The sequence below is a fragment of the Bufo gargarizans genome, chromosome 4 (assembly GCF_014858855.1).
Source record: "Bufo gargarizans isolate SCDJY-AF-19 chromosome 4, ASM1485885v1, whole genome shotgun sequence".
In the NCBI taxonomy this organism is placed as follows: Eukaryota; Metazoa; Chordata; class Amphibia; order Anura; family Bufonidae; genus Bufo; species Bufo gargarizans.
In genome coordinates this window covers 299,726,606-299,745,293 of record NC_058083.1, presented here as the reverse complement: position 1 = coordinate 299,745,293, position 18,688 = coordinate 299,726,606, and the positions used below count along the sequence as shown (strand labels likewise).

Sequence of the window (18,688 nt, the reverse complement as noted above, 5' to 3'; positions counted from 1 at the left end):
TCCAGTATTGTCAGATTCTACATTTCACCCCTGAATTCCTATTGACTAAAATGGGGTCTTTCAGTGATCTAGCCTCTTTCTGGCAAGTGTCAGGTTTCAGAAGCACAAAAAATATGATAATTACACTTACTGGTGATTGTGGTGCTATTGCGGGGTCTGGAAAATCCAGAGATGTCTCTGCCTCCCAGGATAGGAAACCTGCAGCATAGAAAGGTGGAGCCTCTCCCACCTCATTGAGTTTACAGAGCATGAGAGGGACTCCACCCCAAGTTAGTTTATAAATCTCATTTTTTTGCTATAATAAAAGGGTGCTGTTGTGGGGTCTGGAAAATCCGATTACCGGAAAGTAATCATTTTGCCCTTACCCCATGACAGATTACAGAGAACACCTTCCTTAAGGGTGGGAAACCACTTCCAAAACCTTAAAGAGAAGATCCAAGACAGAATTAAGCTGCAGCCTATAGTGACAGTAGAAAGAGGGAGAACACAAACAGAAGGATTATCTCCTGGAGCCCATTCGACCTGGATGAAACTTTTGGTAAAAATGTTGGGTCTAGCCTAAGTACTAACCTATCCTCCAGAATCAACTTAAAGGGAGGGTTGATAGAGATGGTTGGCAAGATTCAATCTCTTCTAGCAGATGTTAAGAGCTACCAACAGGACTAGCTTAACCACCTCAGCCCCCCTAGCTGAAACACCCTTAATGACCAGGCCACTTTTTACACTTCTGCACTACACTACTTTCACCGTTTATTGCTTGGTCATGCAACTTACCACCCAAATTAATTTTACCTCCTTCTTGCTAATAGAGCTTTCATTTGGTGGTATTTTATTGCTGCTGACATTTTTACTTTTTTGTTAATCGAAATGTAACGATTTTTTTTGCAAAAAAAATATTTTTCTTCACTTTCAGTTGTAACATTTTGCAAGAAAACATACATAAATTTCTCTAAATTTATTGTTCTACATGTCTGATTAAAAAAAATGTTTGGGTAAAAGTTATAGCGTTTACAAACTATGGTACAAAAATGTGAATTTCCACTTTTTGAAGCAGCTCTGACTTTCTGAGCACCTGTCATGTTTCCTGAGGTTCTACAATGGCCAGACAGTACAAACACCCCACAAATGACCCCATTTCGGAAAGTAGACACTCTAAGGTATTCACTGATGGGTATAGTGAGTTCATAGAACTTTTTATTTTTTGTCACAAGTTAGTGGAAAATGATTTATTTATTTTTTCTTACAGAGTCTCATATTCCACTAACTTGTGACAAAATAAAAACTTCCATGAACTCACTATGCCCATCACAAAATACCTTGGGGTGTCTTCTTTCCAAAATGGGGTCACTTGTGGGGTAGTTATACTGCCCTGGCATTTTAGGGGCCCAAATGCATGAGAAGTAGTTTGAAATCAAAATGTGTAAAAAAAAAAAAAAAAAAAGGACCTGTGAAATCCTAAAGGTGCTCTTTGGAATGTGGGCCCCTTTGCCCACCTAGGCTGCAAAAAAGTGTCACACATGTGGTATTGCTGTACTCGGGAGAAGTTGGGCAATGTGTTTTGGGGTGTCATTTTACATATACCCATGCTGGGTGAGAAATATCTTGGCAAAAGACAACTTTCCCATTTTCTATACAAAGTTGGCATTTGACCAAGATATTTCTCACCCAGCATGGGTATATGTAAAATGACACCCCAAAACACATTGCCCAACTTCTCCTGAGTACAGCGATACCACATGTGACACTTTTGCAACCTAGGTGGGCAAAGGGGCCCAAATTCCTTTTATGAGGGCATTTTTAGACTTCTTCTCACGCTTTCGGGCCCCTAAAATGCCAGGGCAGTATAAATACCCCACATGTGACCCCATTTTGGAAAGAAGACACCCCAAGGTATTCAATGAGGGGCCTGCCGAGTTCATAGAATTTTTTTGGGCACAAGTTAGCGGAAATTGATCTTTCTGTATTTTTTCACAAAGTCTCCCTTTCTGCTAACTTGGGACAAAAATTTTAATCTTTCATGGACTCAATATGCCCCTCACTGAATACCTTGGGGTGTCTTTCCGAAATGGGGTCACATGTGGGGTATTTATACTGCCCTGGCATTTTAGGGGCCTAAAGCGTCTGGAATATAAATGTCAAAAAAATGTTACGCATTTGGACTCCGTGAGGGGTATGGTGAGTTCATGTGAGATTTTATTTTTTGACACAAGTTAGTGGAATGAGACTTTGTAAGAAAAAACAAAAAAACAATTTCCGCTAACTTGTGCCCAAAAAAAAGAAAAAAAAAAAGAAAACCTTACAGGGGGGTGATCACCTATATAGACTCCCTGCTCACCCCCGTCATTGATCACCCCCCTGTAAGGCTCCATTCAGACGTCTGTATGTGTTTTGCGGATCTGATCCATGAATCCGTAAAAATCATCTGAATGGAGCCTTACAGGGGGGTGATCAATGACTGGGGGGGGGGGGGGTGATCAGGTGTTCATAAGGGGTTAATAAGTGACAGGGGGGGTAGTGTAGTGGTGTTTGGTGCTACTTTACACAGCTACCTGTGTCCTCTGGTGGTCGATCCAAACAAAAGGGACCACCAGAGGACCAGGTATATTAGACACGGTTATCAAAGCGGCGTCTAATATACCCGTTAGGGGGAACGAAAAAAAAACAAAAAAAAAAAACACATCTCCAGCCTGCCAGCGAATGATCGCCGCTGGCAGGCTGGAGATCCACTCGCTTACCATCTGATCCTGTGTGCGCGCGTTCACAGGAAATCTCGCGTCTCGCGAGATGATGCATATATGCGTGACTGTGCGTAGAGCTGCCGCCTCTGGACTGCGATCCTGCGTTAGGCAGTTAAGGGTAAGCATTTTTACTGAACAAGACTCCAAAGGCTCAAAGGGTTACCTAGTTAAAGGGAACCTGTCACTGGGATTTTGGGTAGAGCTGAGGACATGGGCTGCAAGATCACTGCTAGCACATCTGCAATACCCAGTCCCCATATCTGTGCTTTTATTGTGTAAAACTGATTTGATACATATGCTAATTAACCCGAGATAAGAAATGTAGGACCTGTCACTGGGACGATTAGAAGAAATAAAATCTGTACAATAGAAGTTTCACAGGGCCATGAATCTGCCTTTATTCCTGCAAAGGATACAAATCTTTTCCAAATCCTAATGTAAATACAGTAGAATTTGTCACAGCTTTCCTACCTTTTAATCAAGGTAGCTGTTAAGGCTTTAGAAAAACCCTGGCTGATTAGGAATGACCTATCAAGTTACATGCAGTGAGATGCAGCCTCCCCACTTCTGGATGATGTACTGGGCCCTGCACCAGAAGGTCTGGAACCTCTGGGAGGATCCAAGACTGACATGGATTTTAGGAGAGAAAACCATGCCTTTCTTGGCCAAAACAGGGAGATTGTGATTATCCTTGCACCCTTGTTACTTTATGAGAAGAGGGATCAGCTGTAGAGGGGGAAAGGTGTAACCCAGAGGATGGTCCCCATCTCTGGAGCAAAGCATCCACCCACTTTGGGAATTCCCTTGGATTGAGAGCGCAGAATTCCTCTACCTTCCTGTTCTTTCTGGTGGCAAATAGATCTATTGGACAGCCCCAGAGACTCATGATCTTTGCGAAAATAATGGGGTTCAGGGACCACTCCCCTGCCTCAACCTGTGACTTCTCAAAAAAAAAAAAAAAAAAAAAAGCCACCTTGAGGTTCTCTTGTCTGTGTAGGGCCAAGAGATAAGCAATCTTTTCTTCCATCTCTAGGAACAACAACTCTGCTTCCCTTATGAGGGAGACTGATCTGGTTCCCCCCTGACAATTTAAATAAGCCACTGTAGCATGATTGTCAGACATTATTCTGACATGCTTTTGCTGAATAAAGGGTAATGCGGCAGGGTCTGGACTGCGAACTGAAGGGACGAAAAAGGTTTCCTTTATTCTCTTCCAGAAAACCCTTTTTATCTGACAATTTCCTAGTACAGGGCCGAAGACTCTCCCCTGAAAAGGCGATAGGACCGCCAAAGAATTTTTACTCTGTCACCCCCCCAGGATTTCATCCAGAGCACTCATCTAGCTGAGTCTGAAAGAGCCACATCTTTAGCCAGCAATCTGATTCTGCAGAAGTGTCAGCCAGAAAAGTAGTGGCAGACCTAAGTGGAATAGAAGGTAAAAATTTATTCTCTAGGAACTTTAGTCTATGTGATTTTAGTCACAGAATTTGCTGCTATGTTTGTCTTTATCTGAAAGATGTAGGCTTCCCAGCATTTCCTTAAAAGGAAATCTGCCTTTCGTTCCATGGGATCTCAATTGTCCCGAATCCTCATATGACAGATAAGTTCACAACTTTTGTCACTTTTATATCAATTTCTGTAGTTATCTGGAAGTCTCTTGTCACAAGTAGTGCACTTTAGAGGTCTGGGCTTGGACTTTCTCTAGCTCCCTAAGGAACAGAGAAGAGTAACCAAGTATCATATGGACCATACTCCCCATAGGGGAACTCACAGGAGGTGCAGCCGGAGGGGGTCAGTCCCTCCTGACGGGATGCTGGAGCTTTTTATGTTGACACTGTGGCGGAGTTGCTGTTCCAGAGATACAAGAGCGCTACATTTAACCTTATCAGCATCTCATGTCATCCCTGTGCACTGTAGATCCCTTCCGCCATTCATTATTGCTAGTATCAATGAAGTGCGCACCACACTCACATCCCATGTGAGTGCCAGCATCAGCGGTCTGCTTCCTGAATGTCTGTGGAAGCCTGGTCACGATATGGATGTAGCGTAGGCTCCAGGATGAGCCGGAGTGAGCGCCCCCTGAGACCGTGGTCATTGGAGGTCTGCTTCCTACTCTGCGTGGAAGGAAGACCTGAATTGAATGGAAACGCAGGCCCCAGCATGAGTCGGAGTGAGTGTCCATGTTACCCCGCTGCCCAGCCTTAGCCCTTGCCGCGGGAGATTATTATATATTTTTTTTTTAAGTGGCACACTTAATATATTTGTTTGATTTTAGTTTCTTTTTACTCCCTACTAAAGAGCAAACTTTCAAAAGAAAAACACAAGTGACATTTGCAGATTATCCCCACAGGGGAACTCCCAGAAGGAGCCGAAGCTGGGTCTGCGATGTCCATGTGGGTTCCAGGGGCCTCTGGAGCTGATGTGCTGCTGGAGTCAATGGAGATAATCAGAATCGCCTGCTAGTTTTCCCATGGAGCGGCGTCCCGCTTTCCCAGGTCTGCTTCTTCAAAGGGAAGGGAGACCATGCAGCAAGGGGTGAGAGCAGGCTGCTGCTTTAGGGACTAGAATCACCCCAACTTCCTCTGCCCAGCTTTAGCAACAGCTGCGGGAGGGCAGAGGAGAAGATCGGTAGGATAATCCTACCAGTAAAGGCACAAAAATCTACTGAAGTAAAAGTAAACTCTTCACCTCCCCTCTGGGAGGCTTCTCTGTGCAACACCCCTGTAGGGACAGGAAACACTGAAGGGAGAGAGTGGGTGGTGGCTTTTAAACTGTTTCTGCCCCTACAGAGGTCAAGGGGTCAATCTCATGTGTAAGCCATCATGGTGGATGAAATAGAAATCTGGATGATGTATGAAAGGGGAGTCTTATCTTTTAAAGAGCGCAAAGGAGGATTCTGCTGCCTTCTCCAGGAGAGAGTAGTTCTGAACAAAATAGAAACTGACCCTGACAAGGGATACTACACAATCTTTGTTTAGAGCAGTGTTTCCCAACCAGTGTGCCTCCAGCTGTTACAAAACTACAACTCCCAGCATGCCCGCACAGCCAAATGCTGTCCGGGCATGCTGGGAGTTGTAGTTTTGCAACAGCTGGAGGCACACTGGTTGGGAAACACTGGTTTAGAGGACAAGTCGTCCCATCCTTTCCAATTCTTCAACCAAAGAGCTCAGCGGGCAGAATTTGAGCAGGAAGAAGCCCTAGCCGCCAGCTTAACCAAATCTACAGAAGCATTGGTGATGAAATAAACTGCCTTCTGGAAGGTGGGCAAGGATGCTAGGATCTGTTCTTTGATATTTCTCTTTAATTTGACATTCTAGTCTAACCAAGCGGCCATGGATCTGGCTGTAACCATGGCAGCAATGTTAGGTCTGAAAGTGGAGGCTGCCGCCTCCCAAGTGTTTCTAAGGCAAGCATCAATTTTTTTTATCCAAAAGGATCCCGTAGGAATCCCATATCCTCAAAAGGTAAGGAAGACCTTCTAGAAATCTTAGATATAGCCACATCTATTTTTGGGGCTTTATCCCAAGATGATTCCTCTTCAAAAGGGATACTATCTTTTAAATCCTTTGGTAGTGAAGGCCTCATCTGGTTTCTTCCATTCTCCATCAATAATGGCTGACATACTTTTATGCAAAGGAAAACCATCTGTGCCTTTTTCCCCTAAGGCCCTCAAACACCGAATCAGCCACAGACTTATCGTCTTTTAAGTCCTCCAATTTCAAAGTGGATCGTATTGCCTTTAGCAACTTGTTAGTGTCTTCCACTGGAAATAAAGGTCTACCCTCCATGTCATCTGCCAAAGAGGAATTTTGAGTCGTCCCTTTAAAGGCTTCATGATCCAGTGAAGAACATGCTTCCGACGCCCACTGATCCACAGACTTGTCTTCCAGCTTTTAGGGAGTCTTTCACCTCCGACCCAATAAGATCAGATTTCTCAAAGCTAGGCGACTCTTCAGCAACCGTTTTCTCAATACACTGTTGGCACAGCTTTTTTGTATACGAGGATGACAGAGGACATGTACATACAGCGCACTCATTCTCTCTTTGCCAAGACTTTCTTAGGCACAAGCTACAGAAATAACCATATTTCAGTATGGTATGAAATACTGGGCACTTACCCCCTCCAAGTTTGCCAAGTACAGGCACCAGAATCTCTCCTTCCACTGGATCTGATCTATTTTCCTCCATCTCAAAACCAGGATGTCTGGTGAAAAACTAAGTATCTCAGTATAACTTATGAGGAGGGATAGAACTTCTCACCAGAGGGTTCTAATATACGATGAGGACAGCAGAACCGCCAGTTTGGAAATATATACATACAGGCACAGGAACGAAGGGAGCACAACCAGTATCTGCAGCCTACTTGTGAAGCCTCCCAACACTACGCCAGAATGTTTCCCGGATCCTGCTTCTTTGAAATGATTCTAACTCCTCCCTGTGCCTGTGGAACACACATCCAGACCTCATCCGGAAGAATGTTGCTTGGAACACATCCCCTGGAAGAGACATCGGTTCTCGCGATGCCTCCTCCTCTGGACCGCACGTACCAGTGTACAGGAGACCCAATCCACGCTGGGTTCTGGCCGCATGCAGCGGAATACAACACCCACCTTAGGCTGTTTTCTTTTGCTGGAATCTCCAGCGCAGTCTCACTCCCATTGAGGAGTACACACGCCTGCTGTAAGAGCACCATAGCAGCCCTGGACCACTACTGGCTCCTTGGGTCCTGCCAGCCTAACATATGGGTCCATTCACACGTCCGAAAGATGGGTCCGCATCAATTCCACAATTTTGCAGAACAGGTGCGGACCCATTCATTTCCTGTCCTGGGAGGCAGAGCCATCTCTGTGGTGCGGTCGTGGGGGAAGGGGAAAAACATTGCATGCAACAATTTGTCCAGCTAACAGCCAGCATTTGTGCCAGACTCTTCCTTGCAAAACCAACTTATGGCACCTTAGCCTCTGTGTGGCCAATCAGAATCACGTCAGCATGGGTTACTAACCTAATGTTAAAGTGGTTTTCTTAGTGTTTTACACTGATGACCCATCCTCAGGAAAGGTCATCAGTATCTGATCAGTAGGGGGTCCATATCCCAGAACCCTTTGTCTAGACTTAAGCAAATTGAGCTTTGGATCATAAATCAGAAGTCGATTCAATGAAAAACTTTGTTGGTAATGCTGTTTCTGCACAGCATTTGCTGTGTGTAGGAAAACAGTCTCTGCCAAAGTCATGTCAGACTTAGGTATTCCTACCTGTGTATTTAAAAACATTTTAAGATAGGAATCTGAAGTCTGCTTCGGTATCAAGGTAACCACCAGTACTAAAGCCGACTGAATTCCTATTTTAAAATATTTTTAAAAATCAGCAGATTGACTACAGTATTCCTTTCACCGAAGTCTAGAGCAACTTTGGCCAAGACAGTCTGGCTCCATGGAGCCCATACATTTTAATGCCATACAGAAACAGTATTACAAACTAAGGGTTTTCAACAAATAGACTTCCGATCTATGATCCCAAGCTTGATTTGCTGAAGACTACTCTTGAAGATCAGGCTGCAGTGCACCCGTTGAGTGCTGCAGCCTCTTCCTGGGACACTGGCAGCATGTTCATTGGTCACATAGCCCATGGCAGCTCAGTCCCATCCAAGTAATTGGGACTGCAATACCAAGCACAGCAGCTATTCAGTGGTAAGCTGCAAGGAGGCTGTGGCGTTCACTGGAGCGTCATGGCCTCTTCAAACAGCTGATTGACAGGGAGACCATGTGTCAGACCCCCACAAGTCAGATACTGATGACTTATCCCAAGGATAAGGCATCAGTATAAAACACTTGGAAAATCCTTTTACGGGCACTGGAAGCCCCAAACATCTCATATCACTTGGGTTAACCACACCTTTACCTTGAGTGGGCATTACATGAAACTCATTGAAAAATTTAAAGAGGCTATTAAACCAGACACACTGGCTGCTAGGGCTCATGCTGATTAAGACTATACATTTCTTTTGTCTCCATGATAAATAGCTACAGAGAAATCAGCATTTTTATTCATATGAAAATAAGCAATTGGAGCACCAGGAGGCAAGGCTGAATATTTTGAGCACCGCTTTGTAACACCCCCTGCGCTCTGAACACTCCCCTTGATTGACAGGGCTAGACATGCTGAGGGCAGAGCAGTGTCCAAGAAGGCTAATAGACTCTATATACTATAGCGTCACCACACTGCTCAGAAAGCCAATATACATATCACTGCTTTATTTACAGGCACAATATAAAATCAGACACCAGTAATGTGATCTTATAAGCATAGAAACACCTATATCTCTATGAGGTAATACTAAAGCTTAGTGGTCTATCCTGTATGTAGACATCCCTGGTTTAAGTCTTGAGAGACATGTTTTCTATTGTTTTTTTCAAAACCATATTAAAAGGCTATAGTATAATATATAAAATCATAATCCCTTACTATATAAAGAAATGTTTGCGTGCCAAAAACTATTACCTGTTTAATCACAGACAAAATATGATTAAGAAACCAGTAACATTTGTTAGCTCTCAAAAAAAAAAAAAAAAATACTCAATATAAGGACATTCCAACCACGGATCTCTACATGCAAAACTAATAGCTTAACCCAAGCTATAGCATTGCCACATAGAAATGCATGTTTTTCTGTATGATCATATATTCCGACTGAATAAAGCAGTAATATGTAAATTAGTGTTCTAAGCAGATCTCAGTGTAGTGCAGCTATAGTACATAGTGATATTTACATGCTAGCGCAGTCTTGGACATAGCTTTGCCCTCAGCCTGCTGTCTTGCTCTGCCAATCAAAGGGAGTGGGCATGTTACATAGCAGTGCTCAGACGATTCAGCCCTGCCTCTCGGTGCTCCAATTGCTCATTTGCATATGAATAAAAACAGATTTCTCTGCAGCAGTTTATCATTTAGACCAGGCATCCTCAAACTGCGGCCCTCCAGCTGTTGTAAAACTACAACTCCCACAATGCCCTGCTGTAGGCTGTTTGGGCATGCTGGGAGTTTTAGTTTTGCAACAGCTGGAGGGCCGCAGTTTGAGGATGCCTGATTTAGACAAAAGAGTTTTAAAGGGCACTGGAAGCCCCAAACATCTCATTACTTGGATTAACCACACCTTCCCCTTGAGGGGGTATTACATGGAACTCTGAAAATTTAAGAGCCTCTAACCAGGATCAACCCTATTAAGGCTACTTTCACACTTGCGTTCAGAGCGGATCTGCTCATATAATGCAGATGATGGGATCATTATAGTGTAGAAAAAATGCTAAGTGTGAAAGTAGCTTCAGACGGATCCGTCCAGACTTTACATTGAAAGTCAATGGGGGACGGATCCGTTTGCCTCTGCACGGCCAGGCGGACACCCGAACGCTGCAAGCAGCGTTCAGGTGTCCGCCTGTGGAGCGGAGCCCAAACGCTGCCAGACTGAGGCATTCTGAGTGGATGCAGATCCGCTCAGAATGCATTAGGGCTGGACAGATGCGTTCAGGGACGCTTGTGAGAGCCTTCAAACGGAACTCACAAGCGGAGCCCCCGAACGCAAATGTGAGAGTAGCCTAAGCCAGACATACTGGCTGCTAGGGCTTATGCTGCCCTTAAGGCATTTGGATGTAACTGTATGTCCATATTGCAAGTGGCTTACTGAATTTGGACATGCAGTCACGTCCAATCCGCTTACCGGGGCTGTGACGCTATAAAGTGTCACAGCCCCGGAGTCACTGCTCTCCCTGTGAGCAGAGAAGCTGGCAAGGGACCAGAGCACACAGACTAACCAATCAAAGCGCTTCAGTGACAAAATGCTGGTTTCAGGCTAGTTTCACACTAGCGGCAGGGGACTCCGGCAGGGTGTTCTGGTGGGTGAACAGCTCGTCAGATCCGTCCTGCTGCTAGTTCACGTGTGCCCCTGGACTGCCGCTCCATCCCCATTGACTAATGGTGGCGGGGGCATATTTCCGGCAGCAGCTCTCAGCGAGAAGCAGCCGGACTAAAAGTAATGCATGCAGTACTTTGTCTGGCTGCCTCTCGCCGAGCCGCAACTCTGCCCCTGCCCCCATTATAGTCAATAGGAACAGAACAGCAGTCAGGGGACACGTGAACTAGCGGCAGGACGAATCAGACAGGCTGTTCAGCCGCCAGAACAGCCTGCCCGAGTCCCCTGCTGCTAATGTGAAAGTACCCTCAGGCTGTGATATCCACAGGAGGCCCGCTGTGTGCCACCAGTGCCCCAGATAATGTAATGACCCCACTGTGGCCCCGATCATGCCCCCATATTGTGCCATTGCCCCCCCTCTATGCCCCCTGCAGTAAGTATGTGATGGCAGCGGCTTCGTTCCTGAGCCTCTGCCATCAGTGTCAGCTGTAACTTACAGCTTACACTCTGCTGCAACGGTTGAAATTGGTGCTGGCACCAATCTCAGCCATTTAACCCCCATAGATGCCGATGTCAGTAGCCACCCACAGCATCCATAGGGTTGAGAGGGAGGGAGCTGCCTCTTGCTTTTATTGGGCCGTCGCTGCTGCAATGGCAGCGGCCCGGTGGTTGCCATGGCAACCATACACTTTACCAAGGTGTCCAGGCTGCCATGTACCTAAGGCTACTATTACAATCGCATTTGATGCGGATCAGTACTGGAATCTGCACAGACAGATCAGTTCAGATAATACAAACGTCTGCATCCGTTCAGTTTCGTCAGACTGACATCAAAACACTGCAAGCAGCATTTTGATGTCCGCCTCCAAAGCAGAATGGAGACGGAAGGGAGGCAAACAGGCATTCTGATCAGATACTTTTTTATTCAGAATGCATTAGGGCCATCAGTTTTAGGACCACTTGTGAGAGCCCTGAACGGATCTCACATATGGAAAGCAAAAACGCCAGTGTGAGAGTAGCCCAAGGCTGATCAGCCTTAGTGTAAATGTAGCACAGACTATACAGTCCATTGCATCAGATAACTATTGCAATGCACTGTATATGCATCAGGCCCACTGGATCTTCAAGATCCAAATGGGTCTGGATTTAAAAAAAAAAAATCATTAAAAAAAAGTCCTCATATCTGTTGATTTATAAGTCATTAAAAAAATGAAATATAAAAAATACTACATGATTGGTTTCGCCACATCCATAACGACCTGATCTATAAAAAGGTATCATGTAACTAATCCCACGCGGTGAATGCCGTAACAATGACAGAATTGCCGTTTGTCACCTCACCCCCACAAAAAATAAAGTGATCAATAAGAAATATGTACCCAATAAAAACTACAGCCTGTCCCACAAAAAACAAGCCCCCATACAGCTATATTGGTGAAAAAATAAAAAGGTTATGGACTTTAGTATATGGTGATGCAAAATATAATTAACACAGAAGGGATTTTATGCTAAAAAGTAATAACACACCATCAATTTGGTATCGCCACAATCGTATGAACCCACAGAAAAGAATCTAAATATTTACCGTCCGAAACAAAGATACTCCATAATATTTACCACAAGAGGAACCCCATAAAAAACCATTTTTGCCCACCTCCAGATCAAAGACATATGTACACAAAAAGGATACCAATAAAAACTACAGCCTATTCTCTCTAGGGATACCTCAGGGTCTCTTCAAATGTGACATGGCACCTGAAAACATTTCCAGCAAAATCTGCCCTCCGTTAAGAATATAGTGTTCCTTTCCCTCTGCACCCTGCTGTGTGCCCATAAAGCAGTTTACGGCCACACATGGGGGTTTCTGAAAACTGCAGAATCAGGGTAATAGTGGTTTCTTTGGCTGTCAACTCTTGCTGTGTTACAGGAAAATCTGAACAAAAAATAAATATATAAAATGTTAACATTTTCTCTCCAATTTGCTTTAATTCTTGTGGAACACCTAGAGGGTTAATAACGTTAGTAAAATCAGTTTTGAATCTCTTGAGGGGTGTAATTTGTAAAATGGGGGTCATTTATGGGTGGTTTCTATTATGCAAGCCTCACAAAGTTACTTCATAACTGAACAAGTCCTCAATAGTGGGATTTTAAAATTCGCTTCCAAACCCCTAAGACTTTTAACATCCTAAAAAAAAAAAAAAAAAAAAAAATTACAAAATGATGCCAACATAAAGACATACGGGTAATGTAAAGTAACCATTTTATGAAGCATCATTATCCATCTTAAAAAGCAGAGAAATTCAAATTTTGAAAATAAAAAAAATCTACAATTTGGAAAAATGTTATGCATAAAAAGGTAAACCGCATAAACTCAAATGCCCCACTAACATGATGTACAATGTGTCACGAGAAAATCTCAGAATGGCCTGGATAAGTGTTCCAGATTATTACCACATAAACTGACGTCAGATTTTTAAAAAAATGGGGCTCCGGCATTTGGTCCAAACTGGCTGTCGCTTGAAGGGGTTAAATCAACATGATGAGCCCTACTTGCCAGTATGTCTGGTTTAATAGGGTTGATCCTGATGACAGGTGTCCTGGTAGCTTTATTTTATCCCCTATACAGATAACTATTAGAACATTGGGGTCCTAGCACTAGAAAGCCCAATGATGGTGAGAACATGACCCCACAGGGACCACCAGATCAACCATTCACCACTTGGCTATTGCAGCAGGTCCCATAGGGGTTTGTAGATGGATGATAACTTCACATTACCCCTTTAATGGGTGGACATGTAAACCTTTGTACGCTCCCCTATATGATGGCCATATACCCTCTAGGGGTGCCCCAGAAGGAACAGCCCATAAGAGGTTATAATACATCCATGATGATACATGTTCCCTGCATGGTCACCCAGAAGCCAGGCCACATAACCTGCCAGCATTGTGAAATCCCTACACGAAGCCCATCTAATATTTACATAAATGGTTACTTTTCAACAAAAAGGGAGACATTTGTGCGCCATTCCATGGGAAACTGCATGAACATAACTTCAGTCACCATGATAATGCACGGCCACAACAGGTACCAGCACACTGGCATCACTCATGCCATGCCCTTGGCACTATACCCACCCTGCAGTGCTTGGCCCACAGGCTATCTGTGCTGCTGACCCGGTACAGTGTGCTGCACACGCCGCCAACACGGAGCAGAGAGAAAGGGTCAAGGAGATCCAAAATCTGCAACAGGATTTCATCACACATGTGGAGCAGCCGTCGGCAGGGGGCGCTCGTGCTCCCGTCTGCTCCTTCCGCCTCCCAGTACTGCTCGTCGTCGGGCCGCGGAGCCATGAAGCTGGCCAGCCACGTATCGTACCGCCCGGCACAGCGCTGCCCCTCCATCCCTACTAATCAGCTACTAACTGCCGCAAGCTGCCTGCAGTGCGCTTATATAGTGCAGGACTGCACCAAAGACTGCCCGGGGAGGGGTGCAATCTGTGACCCGGGCCCCCACCTGTGCCTCATAATGTGGAGTGGCCCTGAGGTTCTCAGAGCCTGGAATCACTGACAAGGGGAGTAATAAAAGGTGATGAAGTGAGAATGAAATCCCAGAGGGGTGTAAGCAGTGAAAAACCCCTTTAAGTGCTTGCAGTGGCCTGGGGGGGTGATTTGGGGAAGACCAGTTCACATGGATGACTACATAAAAGTGAGCAGTCCTCCGCCGCACGGTCGGTGCCAGGTTTTTGGTCATGCATTTAGTCTTTTGTGTGAGGTTTTATATTTTTTGTAAGCGCCGCATCAATAATGCAATAAAAACCACACATAATGCTGCACTGTTTAGGCTACATCTACACGACACTAGGGCACAACTACACTGCAACATTTATAGCGCAACATTTTGTTGCACTAATGTCGCGCGACAATTTTTATAATAGCAGTCTATGGTGTCGCACTGCAACATACAACATACTGCGACTGCGACGCAACAGTCACAGAAAAATCCATCTCGAATGGATTTTCTGCGACTGTTGCATCGCAGTCGCAGCATGTCGCAGTGCGACACCATAGACTGCCATTATAAAAATTGTCGCGCAACATTAGTGTAACAAAATGTTGCGCTACAAATGTTGTAGTGTAGACGTAGCCTTATCGTGGTTTTTGTTGCAGATTTTTGGTTCATTTTAACAACCCCATTGACGTTTATGGGGAAAACCACACTACATAATGTGCGGAATCCCACAAAGAATTGATATGCTGTGGATTTTAAAATCCAGATCAATTTCTACATGTATGAAATACGCAATGTGTTCGGCAAATCTCATTCATTTTGCATTCACTATATTAGGCCTCATGCACACATCCGTTGCCCGGCCATTCCGTGCAATGGGGGCCACAATTTTCACCATCTGTGCGGCTGCCGCAGATGCTTCCAGACCCATTCAGCTTGAATGGGTCCATGATCCGTCCGCCCCCCAAAAAAAACATGTGAATGGATTGGCATCTGTGATGCCAGGGCCCGTATATTGCAGACCCCCTGTTCGCGGGCCACAATACGGGCACGGCCAGGCAATGGCCACGTGCATGAGGCCTTACACTGGGGGTTCTCTGCACAAAAATCCACATGGAAAAACTGCACATAAACTGCAACGTGTGCAGGCACCCAATTGGTTCATGCCAACTGGCACAGATCCTTTGCAGCCCCTTTAGGCCACCTGCACACGTTGCGGAATACGTGTAGTTTTTCCACATCGATTCCCGTGAAGAAAAACCACAGCGTATCACAGTACCAGCATAGTGTACGACATTACATAACGCTGGGTTCACACCTGAGCGTACTGGATGGAGCGCTCTGTATGCGCGATTCTACGGGCGTCTCACATACGCGGCTCCTGTGTAAGTGAAAACTGTAAAACGCTCAGGTGTGAACCCAGCCTAAATCTCATGCACACAATGCAGATTTTTTTCCATGTGGAAATTTGTGGTTTTAGCTTTGAATTTCACCCCTTTCAATGGAAGGGGGTGAGGTCTCCAAAAAACGCTGATATTCGTGCGGATCTTATGCGCGTTTACCTGTGTGCAGGTTGCCTTGCCTACGTGCACACGTGAATGTACGAATATTTCTGCCATGTGTGAAGGTGCCTTGCCTACATGTACACTTGAATGTACTTGATGTAGATTTCACAACAAATCCGTGTCAGAATTTGCATGCGTTACGTATGTATTTTGTCGCAGATTTCACTGTATACATCGCAAAGGGTGAAACCTCAATTAAAATCTGCAGAAAGAACTGACGTGGATCTTAAAATCCACACCGCAGGTTCATTTACACCCAGAAACCTTCTGCAACATGTAGATAAGATTTTTCTACGTAGCTGGTACTGTATTACATTACTGATTGCCCCATGCAAATCTGCATGTAATGCGCAATGGGGTAAGGTTACTATTCTGATGCATGGACCTAGTATCATAAATCCTGTGACAGATTTACACCAGCGCCAAAAATGTGTCCATGTGCTATAAATTCTGTCCAAGCGCCAACAAAAACTAGCCTAGTCTAATTTTATGCAACCTATAAGTTGTCGTAGTTTTACTCCAAAAATACGCCAAAATTTTGGTGCATTTCTTGGTGCTTGCAGATGCATTTAGGCCGTACCCCCCTTCTGTGTAGCCATTCCTCTTGTTGGGCAAAGCGTGAAATGGTTAGAAAAATGTGTAAAACAGGTAAATGTGATGCAAAGCATGCACGCCAGTTTGTGGGTGTAAAATGCGCCACAAATCTGGAGCATTTTCAATAGTAAATCTGCCCCATATGTGCATGATTTTTTTTCCCCATTTTTCCTCCTTTTTTATGCTTTTTTTCTGGATCCATTGGGCACATTTATTAACACCAGTGTTTTAGACGCCGGTGTTAATAACTAGGAATGAGCGGTCCTGTGGAGGTTCGGGTTCGCCAGTTTCGAACTAACTTCGGATCAGACTTTGTGTTCGGGACCTGAACTTGAACCCGAAACCAAACCCCATTGAAGTCAATGAGGACCCAAACTTTGGTGCACTAAAATGGCTGTAAGATAGTCGTAGTAAGGGCTAAAAGGCTGCAAAATGGAGATAAGAGCAGGACAATTGCCCTGAAAACAAATGTGGATGGGGAAATGACTTAAAATAACAAAGAATAGAAAAACAATAAAAAATAATGAGGTCAAAGTGGAGGAGGCGGTGGATGTGGTGATGGATGTGGAAGCGGCGGTGGAGGAGGTGGCCAACACTGTTTTTGTTTTTATTTAATTTTTTTTTACTTTATTTATTTTTTACTTATTTTTTATGAATTTGGGAAGGCCCCAAAACATGGCTGGGTGCGGCCAGTATACTTGTCTACTCAGCACAAGGTACAGTACGGAGAAGTCCCGTGGGATCCATGCCTGGTTCATTTTAATGAACGTGAGCTTGTCTGTGATCACCCCCCACCCACCGATCTAAAAGACGGATTATCTCTTTTAATTTCCCTGGCAGGTATGCAGTGAAGGTGTACCTCACACCAAGAATGGGTATATGTCACCCACCGAACTAACAGATGGATTAACTATTATATTTCTGTGTCAGGGGTACAAAGATGGTGCATTGCACCCACAAAAAATCGCTATACGTCACCCACAGAATTAGGCCTTATGCAGATGACCATATGGCTTTTTCTGTATTTTGCAGTCCGTTTTTCACGGATCCGTTGTTCCATTTTTTGTTTCCATTGTGTTTCCATTTCTGTTCCGTATTTCCGCAAAAACATCTCCGTATGGTTTCCGTATTTAAGTTGGTCATGTGATTGTTGTGACTCCATTTTATGCAGCTTGTTGCAGCATTGAGACCTGTGTTTGGCAGACATTGTTTTCTGGCTTATAATTTTCTGTTGTATCATGGCTGACGATTCTGAGGAAATGTTTCTCTTGTGCTGGCTGCTTTCTCGGGAACAGGAACAGCAGTCAACTATGCTGAACGTGGAACCGAGGCGGAAGAGGCATTGGGTTCACCAATTCTCTCTCAGCGGCACAGGAAGGGTCATTTCCACACGCTGTACATGGATCTGCGACAGCATCCTGAGAAATTTAATGGGTATTGTCTTATGTCTGTGAACAGCTTTGACTTGTTGTTAGCATCTCTACGCAATGGCCTCACACGCCAGGGCACAAATACGAAGCGCTGCATTTCTCCTGAGGAACGGCTCATTGTGACGTTGAGGTTGTTTTTTTTTCACATTATTTTATATTTGAAGACTGTGAAAACTATTCATTATTTGTTATTTTGTCTATATGTAATATGTGCGAGAGTGTACATAAAATGTGATAATGTGTTTATGTAGATTTGGTGTATTTATTGGATATGATAGTTTATCTATGTTGCATTATTCTTTTTCTATTTGTTTTCCAGATTTTTGGCAACTGGGAATTCATTTTCTTCTCTGCATTTTGAGTTCCTGCTGGGAGTCTCAACGATTTCTCAGATTGTCAAACCAGTTATTTTATTTGGCAGCGACTCCGGGACACGTTGATGCCAGTGCCCAAGAATGAGAATTGGATCTGAATTGCTGAGGGTTTTTATGCTCATGCGCAGTTTCCAAACTGCATTAGGGCACTGGATGGCAAACACATACGTTTTAAGAAGCCGCCTCACTCAGGGTCCTGGTACTTCAATTATAAATAATATTTTTCTGTATTGCTGATGGCCTTGGCTGACAGTACTTACACATTTATAATTGTGGATATCGGGGCCTATGGGAGCACTGCAGATGCGCGCATTTTCAGTTCTTCTAGAATGTGTGAGAGATTTCGAGCCAAACAGTTAGGCCTCCCAGAACCTAGAAGACTGCCAGGTTCTGCGGGACCACCAGCTGCATTTGTAATTGTGGCTGATGAAGGGTTTGCTTTGGCACCACATGTCATGTGCCCCTTCCCCAGACGCAACCTGGGTGACTGCAGACATATCTTCAACTATCGGCTGAGTAGAGCCTGTTGGTATGTGGAGTGTGTGTTTGTAATACTCACACACAATTGGAGAGTATTAT

General features: G+C 44.5%; 1 protein-coding gene across 1 annotated transcript in view; it reads right to left on the bottom strand.

The window, feature by feature from the left end:
- LOC122935390 overlaps positions 1–14,040 on the bottom strand; it is a 41,571-nt gene extending 27,531 nt beyond the window's left edge. The window contains exon 1 of the mRNA XM_044291161.1: positions 13,774–14,040. Coding sequence (XP_044147096.1) covers positions 13,774–14,040 — 267 coding nt within the window. The remainder of the gene's footprint in view (positions 1–13,773) is intronic.
- Positions 14,041–18,688: the final 4,648 nt, after the last annotated feature.